Here is a 14,874-nt window from a genome sequence, read left to right as displayed (position 1 = left end):
ACTGTCTTCAGGGATGAAGGAACATGTCACTCAGTGCAGCAGTGTGGCTCATTGATGTGTTTGACATCAACGGAGATCTACAGCACAGAGGAATTAGATATATTAGGTTTTGGATACACACACATGGAAGGGTGATGGACCAGGGGAAAAATGTGGTGCAGAACTTAAGTTGGAGGAAAAATATCCATGTTTATGCTTCTACTTTCAACCCAATGGATGATTTCACATATCTGGGCATAAAAATTGTCCCTGAGGTGAAAAAGATTGCTCAGATAAATCATGACCCATTTCTGGAAGCTCATCAGTAGAACACTAGACATATTTACCTATTTCAATAATTGGCAGGATAAATATTCTAAAAATGAACATGCCCCCTAAATTTCTCTATTTATTCCAGAATATCCCCCTGCCCCCTCCCTCATCTTTGTTTACTAGAATTAAGAAATTTTTTACCAACTTTATTTGGCAAAGTAAAGCAAATCAAAACTTTACAGGTCCAGCTGGAACTTTTCATCAAATATAAGTATTTGTATTCAGCATCACATTCATAGTGGCAGGGAGATGGACGCCAGTTTTCTTTGTTTGTTCTTCTGCAACATTTGTTGGATGGTGGATACAGACAATGAATAATTTCCTCTCATGCATGTTCAGAATGTTATAGGCATGTTGGTGGTCTGACTCTATCTTGTGACTCTATCTTCAGCCAGCCTTACAGGGCTTTCACACATCAAGCGTAAGTGCAACATCACATGGAGAAGGCCATCAGCTACGCTCTCCTGGACAGCTGCATGAAAGAGTGTTGCACACTGCTCTGCCAGGTTTAGCACCCCAAAGTATAACCAATCTGAACTTTGACCTCAAATACGCTGACCCCCAATACACATCCAATGGCATTCCAGAAGTGACAAGGGGCAGAGGTTATAATGGTGAAAATTTCACTGTAGGGCCAAATGGAGAAGGTCTCTGAATTCCCAGAGTTTACTTTACAGAGAATTTACTTTGCAATCCTTGGGTGAAAAAACCTCAAGCTCTGCTTAAAATGTCTGAGAGGATGGAGACAACAGGTCAGAAAATTAATATTGTAGCATCATCGATAGCTGTGTCATACTGTAGTATAGCAACATCTGAAAACAATAAATGAACACAATAATACTGCTGATAATTCTTACTTCTTCTAGCTTCCGCCTTCATCATGTAGTTCTAAAAAATGGTGCACTATAACATTTTGAGGTCACATTTTTTACCTCTGTTCAAGATAATATTGATGCTGACCTGTATCGTAACCTTTTTCCCCGCTTGATGTTTTTAATCTCCCTATACAATAACTTCATGGCCTCTGTGACTCAGTACCTCCTTTAGTTTGCTCTATTTTTTATTCAAATTAAATATTATATACAGCAGCCTATTTGTCATTTTTTCAGAAACATGATTTTAAGAATTCAACTATTTAACTAGCGTGGCTGGTTCTCATAAAATCACTTCAATAAATGTATTGACACCAGCTCACTCTGGTCTCCCCCCCACCCCCGGCTGCAGTGTGTCGGACAGGAGGCAGGGGGGGTGGAAGTTCACCAGCATGGCTCTCATATATCAGGTGACAATGTGGGAAAGTTGGACGCTAGAAGCGGCTTAAAAACACCAAAAACAAAACGACAGGAGAAGTGACGAGAACATGACGACTGAGAAGGTGTCCGTGCTGAGCGGGCAGGAGGAGGAGGACACGGCTCTGGGATATTACGACGACGAAGACGATCTGGAGGCGTTTTCAGATGCAGAGTTAGGCTGTGAGGACGGAGGTAGGCGGATATTTATGTTGCCTAGGAAGGTCACACACTAGCGGAGAGCGAGCAGAGACGCCACTTTCACTTCGGCTCTGTTGTATTCACAGCTGAAGCGTCTCAGTGCGGAGTACTGCTTCTAACTTCAGCCAGCCTGTTCTCCTGCTAGCTTACTGAAGCTGCATTTCCGACTGTGTTCGTTTCTGCGTTAGCACGGCGTCATTTTTAAAAGTTACTTACCGAGGGGGAGTAACGGAGTACTTTTAGTGCAAGTTTTATACATATAACACTGACACTTAGTGTTTTTCTTGCCTTCTGGGAGACTCGTTTACCTCTCAGAAAGAAATACACATCTTGCTCCACCGACTAGCTAATGTTACATGAATCTGAAAATGACATTTTAGTGTAGTAACGTTAGATTAGCTAACGTTAAGTCAGGTTACTTTCTGCGTAGGTGCTGACATTTTACCTCCTATCAGCTTACAAGATATGAAGTTAGAGTTTAAACTAGATCTGTTACGGATTCTTTATGTTGGCTTCAATTTGAGATTATTAACTTAGCCTATATTTATTTACATTAATATTTTCAGTTTTATAGTATTGCAGTTTTGTACATTTGGTAGAGATGAAGTCTTGTGAGATCCTGTGCTCTATGATATCCATCAAAATATGTTGCCTGTTAGAGCCATTTATTTCTGTGTGGTAAAAAACTGTAAGCTATAGTCTATTAATTTACAAATTTACTCTAAAAATGTCAAATTTTCAGTTACTTCCCATCGCAAAAGCTTCAACACTAGCAGTTTATGAAGTACACCACCTTAGTAACACTGTTAAACCACTAAAGTTCATAAAAAGGAGAAGTTGACAAAAATCTGAGAAACTTTTGAAAAAGTGTTCTGTATGCTGCAGTATTGTACCATTAAATATAAAAACACCTCTGTAGGAGGACATGGTATCAAATTCATTTGAATGGATTGAGAATGTAAATGTTTGTGTGGTGTGATTTGCAAATGACCATTGGCTTTCAAAAATCACAAGAACCTTTTAAAAGCACACACCTGTTGCTGATCATGTGATGAGAGAGCCTGAGGAAGCCACGGTGCCAAACATGTTGTTCACTCACAGATCTGTAATCATATAATCATATGAAGATGATGTAGACATCCTTTGTGTGCGCTGTAATTCCTAGGAGTATTTTTCCATATTATTCCTGCTCCAGATCAGCACCCTGGTAGATGAATGAGCTAGAGCTATGCACAGGATCATTATCTGTTGATTTGCTTGGATGACTCTACTGCTGTTTTTAATGACTATTGCTGAATCTGTGTGTTTGAGCAGGGGTTCACTTGCTGCTCAGTCTGTGAGTGGGTCAGGAGTGCAGAGTGATGAAGTGAGTCTTTGAGACAGAGGTTAGAGAAGTGGGTTGCCAGCAGGATAAATCTGCCCCTTCCTCATTCCCATCACTAAGTAAAGCTGTTAACCTCCAGTAGCTTCAGTGAGGCTGCTCAGTGGCCAACAGGACTACTTTCAGGTGTGACTGAGTGTAAGGGTCAGGTAATGTTAGAAAATAACAGGTTCGTATGACATATGTAGCTGTATGACAGAATGTTACAGAAACAGCCACCCCCAACATTAAGGGAGGGGGTTTCTGAAGCTCTTCAAGCACCCAACAAGCACTTCTGATGAAGCATACTAGCAGCTCAACTATGTGAGTGTGAACAGAGCCTTCCTGAAAAACAGGGCATTGCTCTCAGAGAAACTTCCTACTTTGATAAATAAAACAAGGCTGAAACAAACAATTATTTTTATTAGACACACCAGCGGTGCTGGTCCAGACTGAAATATCTCAACAACTATTGGATGGATTGCCATGAAATTTTGTACAGACATTCATTGTGCCCAGAAGACGTATGACATGACCGTTCTTTTAGTGTCAATATGAAATTAAAACTATTGGATTGCTTACTGACATTTATGTTCCCATCTGGAAGTAAGTTGTGATTATGCTTGATTTTTCATCTAGGGCCATCACATACCATATTAAAAACAAAAGTCCAATACTTTGGTTTATGACTAAATACCAAATCTTCAGTAGACATTTATCAGATTAATCGTTTCAGCTCTGAAATAAAGGTTAATAGGATAAATGGATTAATAGGTCTTATATGATAATTTAAATCCATTGTACTGTATGTAAAAAAAAAAAAAGTTTTGTAACTCTTTGTTTTTACCATTTATATGTTGTGATTTTAGTTACAGTTTACTTCATGTTGAAATTCAGAAATGAAAAATGAAAATTGTTTGACTTCCTTTGCATTAGTCTTCAACTGTATTGCATTAGTCCTCTGTGATCGGCTTTTGGACCTTGGATGTGGATTTTTATGATGATAAAAGCAAAAAGCTGTCTGTAGTCTGTAGACTTCTGTCTTCTTCACTTTCCTGCCCTCTTTGCCACTTTCAAGTGAATTCCAGTCAGGAGACACATGGCAGTGAAAGAGGCATGGAAAAGAGTGCGGTAATTATCATGTAAAGTTGAAACTGCTTTTAGTGATCACGGTTACAGTGATCATCTGCTTATGGATCAAAAATCTCGGGACAGAATCATTCCTATATAAATGCTGTTTAAATAATTTGCTTATAGAAATCAATAGTCCACTTACAGTTCATTTTGGGTCTTTCCATACATGAAAACTTATGGATAAAAAAATTAAACTACAGTAATTCTATTTACTTTTTACCTTACTACCATAGTCATCAGGTTTTGCGGCGCTCCTCTGCAGGGTTGTGTGGGGGTGTGGGATGTGGGTGTGATTATTTGTAACCGTTGTGAAACAATCGGAAAATAACATTTTATTCCTCTCATTCACTGGCTTTCTAGCTACAACTGCTCGCTGTCCTCATCTACTCTCTAACTGGCTTGACCACTGCTTCTCTCTCTCTCTCTCTCTCTCTCTCTCTCTCTCTCTCTCTCTGTGTCGTCTTTTTTAAAATGAGTCAGGAAGCCGTCAGCAAAGCCTAACTTTACTTTTAACGTTGTCAAACGAAGAGAAATGTCCTCCCCTCTTCCTAGTAATGTTTTTGTCTTCCCTCATGGCAGGGTTGTACAGCGTTACAGGTTGCATTTCTCCAAAAGTTGATTCTGGTTCAACTTTCTAGCTTCGGCGCCCATGCGGCCCCCACCCCAACAGCCTAAATGCATGACCCGTATGCTTCGGGCTTGGAGGCTGGTGCTGCATGCACATTGAAATCATGACGGGAAAAAGAAAAGGAAAAAGTCATTGTCTCTCAGTGAAAAACATAGTCTCCTTGAAGCTTATGACAAAACTGCCAAAAAACGAGCCAACGAGATGCAGCAGTGAAACAACAAGCATTTGAAACAGCTGTACTGTAAATAGCGAAGCTGTCCGTTTCATTACTTTATATTCATGTAATAAATATACAGATGTCAATCAGATGTTAATCTGCATGAGAAATTAAGAAAAAGAAAAAAATTGAGTATAATAATCATCCGCTTATAGTGACCCAGATGAATCACTATTAAGCGGTTTCCACTGTAGTTGCAGATTCAGTAGCCTGGAGTGCTGCAGTTGTTTTTGTCCAGACTGGAATATAAAATGAGAATAGTGCATTGGTAATGCAAGGGAATCAGCAGGAGTTGAGATACAGTAGGAGCTGTTGTTTAAATCAAACACTGTGTTATTGACTCATTTCACTGTTGGGTGACTAAAGGTTAATCATTTGATACGCAGCTGATAGAGTATGTGTCTTGCTCAGTCATTTACAGCAGAAAGACTTTTTGTTAGAATGCACTTGACATTCTTCAACAGGGAGTGATCAAGGTCACAGTGTCAAAGGAGGAATGTGAGAGACACACACACACAAACACACACACACATCAGCTCATGGTCACTTTTAGGGACATTACATAGACTTACATTAATTTCCTGGAGACTTACCCTAACTCTTCGTTTTCAATACACCCCCGTTTTCACAGGTAATTGTTAGTCTGTCCCTCTCGCTGCAGGAAATAATGGATTAATCCTGGAAGGCTGTTGATGTAGCACTTTTCTCCTTATGAAAGTAACACAGCAGTTATCCGACCAATGAGAGTCAGACGAAAGCATATTGACCAACTAATTGACCAGTCAACCAGGAGACTACAACCCGATATGCCATGTACACAACTCCTGTCTTTATGTGGGCACTCATGCGACACATCTTTGGAAAGCTAAGATTCTTGTGATTTGATTTATATAATTCATTTCAAGATACAGTCACAACAGCAGGTAAAATCAACGCCTCTGTCAGACCACTAACAAACAAACAAACAATTACAAAATTCACGCTACTCACCTATGAAGCCTCACATTACTCCACTAACTGACACAACTCCAACAAAAATGGTCTTGTTCCGTTGGCAAAGGTCTAGTTGACCCAATCCAGTAAAACATTTAGTCCAAAACACATTATTACATCAACAAATATCCACAAACAGCTGTTGCATCATTTCAAATTAGCCGGCAGATGTCCTAATCTTCCAATGTATTGTCCATCATAACTCACGTTAGCATGTAAGCATTAGCCACATCTTGGTATCAAAAAGGCGGCTCCACTCTGTCCTTTTGATTGACACCTCACTTGACCTAATAGGAGCTTCTATGTCCTGTCCACAGTCTACAATAGCCAACGAGAATCTGCGCTGAAATTATGTAAATATAAATAGTTTGCTGTGATTTACTTTTTATATGAACTGCCCTTCCACCATAGCACTTGTTTTGACTCTATACATACAAAGTTTCAACAGGGGAACAAAGGGCTATAATGTGTTTATGCTTCAGTTACAGGGGTTATTTGGTGTCTCTAAATGGCCTTTTTTTGGAAGACACCTGGACATACCTTTAGAAAAATGTGTAAAATATGAATTTTCTGTGGTATTGTTTGAACTTGGACTAGGTAAGACTCCATGCTGTCGTCCCATTGTGTTTTCCAGCTAATCACAGTCACAGCTATAGACCATCTGCAGTGATCTGTTTGCAAAAAAATATTCAGGTGGAAATAAAAACTTTATACTGAAGTGTGTTCAAACTTCTTTTAAACTTTGCACAGTTATGTTTACCAACTCTCTCTCCACCTTCCTACACTCACATTTTGAGTGTAATTCATTTACCAGAAAAGAGGTGAAACACACAATAAAAGAAAGTTAAAGATGATTTGACTGATATATATATATATTTTTTTTAAATTCTCTATAGATATTGCTATAATATCGTTATTGTGAATTCTTTTGGCCACAATAATTGTGTTGTGAAAATCTGAAAAGATCATTAACGAGTAATGTCTTTAATAAAATTCATAAATTGAATCATTTATATCTTGACACTGTTTGGATGCTTTCAACTGTTTGTTTGTCTGAATTCTAAATTCTGCATTCTGCATTTCTAAACAAAATGAAAAAAGTAAATAATAGTCATTTTTACCCGGACAAGTGACTTTTGTGCCTGGAGGAGTAAATTTACTTGTCTGAAGGACAAGTGCCAAAAAGTTAATGTTGAGTCCCGATATATAATTCATTCATTCATCATACTGTTACAAGAGCTGCCTTTTATTAAAAAGTACAGAATTGGTTGGGTAACTTAATTTCCAAATAAAGCATGCAGTCAGTTTTCCATGGCCAGACAACTTGAGAGGCTTTTCAGCCACTGATTAGCAATGTGTGCTTTTTCCATTGAAGGGCTGCACTCTTTTGTGAACACAACACTTCAGTAACTCAGGATGTCATTTGTTGGGGAAAAGAGAGACAGATTAAAAGAAGAGGAGTCAAAATTGAAGCTGCAGAGTCTGAGATATCCTGACTTTAAGTCCCTAGTAGAAACAAAGTATACAACAACACAACAAAGTATATTTCAATATTTTATCACATTGTCATGAATATTGTTTGACAAAATGCAGTGTTTCCCACAGAATTAGATTTTAAATGTGGTGGTAGCTGACCGGGAAGGAATTAATTTTTAAATAAATAACAAATTTACTGTCCACACACACACACACACACACACACACACAGTTGTATGCTTACTGTATTAGGTGGTAGCACTGGTGCTAGCAAGCTAAAGATTTCAGTAGCACAAAGAAAAATTTAGTAGCACACAGGATGGTTAACCCTTACATACTGTTCATATGCTGACCCTTCATAATATTGAGTGGGTCATTTTAGATCCGGTTCAAGTATCCCTTTTTAATTAGTTCCTGTACCAAATTTCAACCAAAATTGTATTTTGCATCCATAAATAAGATTTTTGGGGCCAATACAGATAGTAGGGAGTAAAAAAATTCCAATAATGATATATCAGCTGATATTCTTATAATACACAGAATATGCATTCACTGGCCACTTCATTAGGAACACCTCTGCAATCTAACGCAATCCAATACAACAGCTCTGCCATAAATTCTACTTTTATGAAGCTTATACATTTTCAGTTTTTGTTGACATTATCAGAAAGGTGATAATTCTACTTTATGTTTATTATTAAGTTCGTAGTGGGTGGCCATGGTGTCCTGCACTGAGTTGCACCAGCTGTGCGTAAGTTCAAACGTAGCCTAGTTTGAACGTAAATTCTTACTTTGGTCAGAGCTTACACGCTACTAACATTTTATTTTCTGAGACGATCGTAATGTGGTAAATTACAAAGTAATGATAATGAAAAATGTTCACCACAGATGTAATGTGACAAAGTTACAGTCTATGGACCTAACGAATAGCAATAATGTTATTATTTGGTTAGTGTTAATGAAATATGAAAGCCCTAAATTGTGGTAGGCAACAACCTTATCCCAGATTGTCAGCCTGACTGTTTTGGCCACAGAAAGTGAAACGTCATTTTCTGCAACAAAATTTTGGTTAGTGTGGACTTTACGCCAGTGTAGGTAAGATGAACCTTACGTCTCCATGGTACAACCAAACATTGACACAGATTTGATATCAACTTTATAACTAACTAGTTTCAACATATCATTTAGTGTGGACTTTACACCCTAACTTAAGAGAGAACTTATGCACAGCTGGAGCAACAGGCTAGTGAGGTGCATTATGTGGAATGGTATTCCTAGTATTTTGTCCACTCCATTAACATACATGAGGAAGGCAAAGCATTAGGAACACTTTTCCACTCCAGTACACCACCCACTACAATCTCAATAATAAACATAAAGTAGAATTATCACCTTTCTGTCATCATCTTTCTGAGAATTCACAGTGAGCAAGTGGGCTACAACTGCTTGCTACCATAAGTTTAACAAAATCCGGCAGTAAGGGAGATGGTATGAGCAATTATCAAACAACTGTTGAACAAGCAGAGCATAAACTTAAATACAACATCTTTGACTTCCAGCAGTCAACTCCTCTCTCATCCTCAGCTGCTATTTTACACCTCCTCTGTTTCGCCACGGGTGGGGCTGAGTGCTCCACACACACATGGATCTCAGCGGAACAGAGGAGAGACAAAGAAGTACTCAAGTTTATGACAACTACACTTGTAACATTACTGTAAGTGCAGCAAAAGTTTTGCGAATAAAAAGCAAATAAGTGTAATTTAATCCAGGTTTTAAGTCTTTTTCCAAAAATGAGTCTCAAAAAAGGGGGAGTTGTATTATAACAAGGGTCGTCTTATATTCAGGTCATTATGGTAATGTTTCTTTTGCTGATTTCTACAGATATGATACCAGCACAGCCCACTCGCATGTGTGTGGATTATTTCTTTTTGCACAGAATAATTTTTAATACCGTATGCGATCAAAACAGTTGCTCTGTACAGTCCTGACACACACACACACACACACACACACAGGCTAACATGCTAACGGGCTCAGAAAGCTGTCCAGAATTGGACTTGTTCGGTTTTTGCTCAGTTTGTCTTTTTTTTCAACTCTCAAATTCTCAAATTCGTCCCCTTGAGCCCTGCATGCTTGTTAATAACTTATTTTAAGAGTTGGGTCTTTGAGATTGTGTTAAGAACATAGAAAGACTAACTTATTAGAGTTCATATGAATGCATCAGTTTTGGGCACATCTGTGCAGAGGTGTTTATGATAGAAAATCAATATGTAGCAGGCAGTGTTGATATTGTGGTGGGCCGCTACAAATAAATGAATGTATGGGAAACCCTGAAATTACCCTGCCATATCATGATGTTATTTTAAGGCACATCAGACATCACTCAACTCTGCTGAATAGAAACCTATTACTAGCAAATTGACTTTGACTTGTAAAATCAATGTCTTGAGTTGCCTAATATAGGAGTTTATTTACAGTAATTTACTGTCCCTCTGTTGTCTAGTGTTGGGCTTCAGTGACTCACTGAATGGAGAGGTCAAACCTCGCATCCTGCTGATGGGCCTGCGGAGGAGTGGGAAGTCCTCAATTCAGAAGGTGGTTTTCCATAAAATGTCCCCAAATGAGACCCTGTTTCTGGAGAGCACCAACAAGATCTGCAGGGAAGACGTCTCCAGCAGCTCCTTCGTCAGCTTCCAGATCTGGGACTTCCCCGGCCAGATCGATTTCTTCGACCCCACCTTCGACTATGAAATGATCTTCAGAGGCACCGGAGCACTGATCTTTGTCATCGACTCACAGGTCAGGCCACAAAGGCTGCCATAGAGAAGTGAATCATCTCCTTAATTATCTATGATGACCCTGCTGCTGTGATACCATTATTACAAAAGTAGTGGGGTTTAGAGGGTGACTACCAGAAATGCTGCTGACATTAGCATTCATGCCAGGTGTAGGTCCAGGAGTGGGATTTTACAAGCAGAACACGGTCCTCAGCAGCAGGAGCTGACAGATGAGGAGGCTTGCCCTTTACAGAAACATACACTTCCTGCACCAAGAAACTTTCAACAACTCTTGTTGAAAGGGCCTTACGCAAGTGGTGCCCAATAGTTCATGATTGGCAGATCAGCTCCACAATTGATGGTCAATAGATTATTTGGAGTACTTGTGTCTTTTGGCATATGTATGAGTTAAAAGATAAGTTTTAGGGGTACAGTAATGTTTTTTTTTTGAGATATAATATTAATGCATCTCTTTTTCAACATTACACATACAGTGTACACAAGATGTATCTAAAGCTGATTTAACAGAGCTGAGTAAAGAATTTTGAAATATACAGAGTAGCACTTGACAGTGTCCCATCCTATCGTGGCAATGGTGCGCCTTTGCTGCAGTTAATACATTATTTTTCGCATTCCACGAAGACCAGCCCTACTCTGCTTCTGATTGGCACGTACTCGTTGCCCTTCAGGTGTCATGTATTGGAATATGCAATCCTGAGGGAAACTACTAGGGTTGGTTAGGTTTATGTATAATTATGAGGAGAGGGTTGGTTAGGTTTAGGTATAATTATGAGGACAGTGTTGGTTAGGTTTAGGTATAATTATGAGGACAGTCTTGGTTAGGTTTAGGCATAATTATGAGGAGAGGGTAGGTTAGGTTTAGGCATAATTATGAGGAGGGTTGGTTAGGTTTAGGCATGAAGAGTGAGATAGTTAGGATAGATCTATCAGGGTTAGGGCAATAAACAATGGAAATTGATGTGTTGCGTCTCTCACACCTACACATGAAACATCATCACAAATGCAGGCAGAAGACTGAGCCAATCAGAGGCAGAGTAGGTCGGGCCTTTGTAGAATGCAGGTGGGAGAAAAAATAACGTGGGGTTCACGCACTTGTGCCACAGAATAGCATGTGTTACAGTATGTTGTCAGTAGGGGGCGCTCTGCTTACACACAGCTTCATACAGGTAAATAGACTACTGCACTGTGGGTTGGGATGTGATGTCACATCATGCCGCATTGAGAGTGTAGCAGCAGTGGTGTCATAAAATCTAGTGGTGTTCCTCTTTCCAAGATGAACCCTTTGTTGCCCATGGTGACAAATATCCTCTGACTGGTTGACTTCTAGCCTGGTGCCGCTGGTTATAACATAATGTTGATGTAGTGATGTGATATACGATCGGGAGTCCGCACACGGTGTTTTATTTTGAAAATTGAGCGGATGCTTTATGCTGTTCCTGTGTCTGACTTCCTGCCTGGCTCGATCTGCTCTGTGCAGCTTGATGCAGCTTCTGTCAAAAATAGACCAGGCGCATATGTTTAGCAGAGCTGCTTCTGGGATGCTTCTGAAACTAGAGTGGCTGCGATCAGCTCTAGTGGCCGTGTCGCACCCGGAATGCGACACAGACACACCCAGTGGGTTCAAGCCGGTAGTTCAACACACTGTCAAAATCGGGATGGCCAGTTTAAATGTAATAAACAGCTGTATTCAGTGTCCTAAAATCTGATGCAAAGTGAGGGAAATATCAAACTCTGTTTATTCGTGGAGAAAACATTTGTGCATGACCACCATCAGAGACAAAGAGATTCACATTCACACCTATAGCCAGTCTTTAGTTTTGAAAATGATCAGTGCTGCTTGTAGGGAAGGTCTGGGGGAAGGTCTTAGGAGTAACAGCTGAGATCCAGCTTTCCTCTGATATGTACTCATGATGCGCCATGACACACACTGACGGTTACTGATAACTTCTCTGTGAACAGTACAGCTGCTGTCATTGACCTTTATTGTTTGGTATGTTAGAGGACTTCATGATATTCAGATACTTGATGATTGTTTCAGTCAGCAGTGTGGGAGTTCAGATCTTTTGACACAAAAAAAGCGTTTTTATTTTTTCATTTCACCAGTTAATGTGAATGAAGAGGCAGTAATGCTCACACTGTAGAGCCCTGCCGTAGGACTCATCTGCTGTACCATGTTGGAACATTCCAGTCTCTCAAATGGAAACGTCCATTTGGTATAGAGAGATGGAAGGGGATCACATATATGTTGTTATTAAAAAGTTGTAATAATGATATGTAGTGAGTAGGATGCTGAACGGTGTAAAAAGAAACTATGTAATGGAGACAGTTTTTAAAAAACCTCAAACATACATGTGTGCCATTTCTTTACTGACATATCTTGTTACTTCTTGGTCAATATACTCTGATAACAAAATCATACAAATCTAAAATTACCCACAAAAATGAGTGTAGTTCATATCAAATAACCTGAACTGTAAATGTTACTGTTTTTTTAACAGCATCATTTTTTCCTTTCCCTCCTGCCTGATAGGATGACTATGTGGAGGCTCTGAGTAGACTGCATCTCACAGTGACCAGGGCTTACAAAGTCAATCCAGACATCAACTTCGAGGTGTTCATTCACAAAGTGGACGGCCTGTCAGACGACCATAAGATCGAGAAGCAGAGGGACATTCACAAACGTGCAAATGATGACCTTGCAGATGCAGGTCTGGAACGAATACACCTGAGGTGGGCTTTACTTGCAGCTTTTGGACTGTTTTTGACTTCAGGAAGGATTATAGATTAAATAGATACAGTAATACAAGCTAATTTAAAATGATATAATGAGTCATAAATCTTTACAGTCCTTTAAGCCCAATGGTTCTAAGTATTTTGATGTCATGGAAAATGACAAATAACACTATAGGACCAAAGCCAAAGTTTTAACCTTGAGACCCACATAATCTGGAACAGGCTTAATATTGATTTAGTTCTGAATTGCAGAGCTTTCTTCACTGTACCTGGTGATAGTGTAACTTGTGGTTAATGTAGTCATTTCCACACTTTCTTTGGATAAATCATTTGTAGCTAAATTAAACTTCATATTCAGGGGCGGAGCTAGACTCTCAGCACAGAGGTGGCAGAGCATTCTTGAGGGGCCCCTCTGATAAAGTTATTTTAAAATTCACAACTGTAACATAGCTGATATATCCTATCCTATCATATCCATTAACAGAAATTGTCATGTAGTGAGCCAAGCAAGCCTCTGTTTAAGAGAACATACAGTGAAGCCACTTTGTCAGACAAGCTTGCTCTGATGAACAAAAAAAGAAAAGAGTTTGCCAGTTGCATGAAATGTTTCAGCACCGAGGACAGCAAGCAGAGTCTACATGCATTGATTGATGAACGGTTAAGCACCACCGCCTGACTGAAAAGTATCACTACATGTATCAAATACACAACTTACTCACTCTTGTTTCTATATGCATGAATGAATTATGACAAGCAACAAGCAGACAGAGCTTCTGCACAGGCTCATTGTCAAACCACACAGTGAACAGGTGACTGAACCACTGCAAAACTGGGGAAAATCCACCTTATTCAAAGCCTCGGCAAGATTGTCAGTCCCAGTACAAAATCCAGTTCATAACAGGGCCATACAGTGCGACAGTTTTGATCACATGTGCTATTAAAAACTGTTCTGTGTGATGAAAAATATTGCGCTGGTATCATATCTGTAAAAATCAGTGAAAGAAACGTTACTATTCTGCCCTCTTTTTGAGTGCAAGTACTTTTTATGTTCTGCAGTGTCCCCTCCTGGTCATTCAACAGAAGTAGTTACACAACAGGGAATTTCCTTCAGCGCTAACCAGACAGAGTAGAGAGCACATGTGCTGGCATCTGCTGCTGCTATTTATTTTTAACATTGTTGCCTTGGACACTATTTGTCCGTTGGTATTGTGTGTTTTGTGATTTCTTTACACTATATGCATGATATATTCACTGTGTATTTGTTTTGTTGCAGATTAGGTCTAGAGGACTTAATTGATGGCTAGCATAGCTGCAACCTGTTAGCTAACCTGCTTTGCTCGGTGACACAGCGTTTTTTATATCTTATATAGTTATGTCAGTCTAATGAATATTGTTCAGATTCTGATTCGTGTTTGCATTTTGTGCTTTGTCGCAGTTTTACAGTAAATGTGAGTCTTCATTAAACATGCAAGAAAAGTTACGTCTTGTTTTTAATGGAGGACTGCAGACTGTTGGCTAACTGTCTAGCTTTGGATAAAGACTACTCATTGCGAGGACAGTATAATTACCGTATTGACCCGAATGTAAGACGACCATAAGATGACCATCACTTTTTCAAGACTCATTTTTGGAAACAAGACTTAAAACTTGGATTAAACTACACTTACTTTCATTGCACTTACAGTAACGTAATAAGTGTAGTTGTCATTAACTTGAGTACCTCACCTGGTTCA

The 14,874-nt window shown here is 39.3% G+C and overlaps 1 protein-coding gene across 1 annotated transcript in view; it reads left to right on the top strand.

Annotated features, from left to right (window-relative positions):
- The first annotated feature begins 1,526 nt into the window (after window positions 1-1,526).
- The window catches only part of rragd (ras-related GTP binding D), a 95,889-nt gene continuing 82,541 nt past the window's right edge, over window positions 1,527-14,874 (top strand). Inside the window, exons 1-3 of the mRNA XM_067613830.1 lie at window positions 1,527-1,796; window positions 10,114-10,409; window positions 12,939-13,138. Coding sequence (XP_067469931.1) covers window positions 1,673-1,796; window positions 10,114-10,409; window positions 12,939-13,138 — 620 coding nt within the window. The 5' untranslated portion in view covers window positions 1,527-1,672. The remainder of the gene's footprint in view (window positions 1,797-10,113; window positions 10,410-12,938; window positions 13,139-14,874) is intronic.

The sequence above is a fragment of the Thunnus thynnus genome, chromosome 16 (assembly GCF_963924715.1).
Source record: "Thunnus thynnus chromosome 16, fThuThy2.1, whole genome shotgun sequence".
In the NCBI taxonomy this organism is placed as follows: Eukaryota; Metazoa; Chordata; class Actinopteri; order Scombriformes; family Scombridae; genus Thunnus; species Thunnus thynnus.
This window is presented reverse-complemented; position numbering and strand designations above follow the sequence as displayed.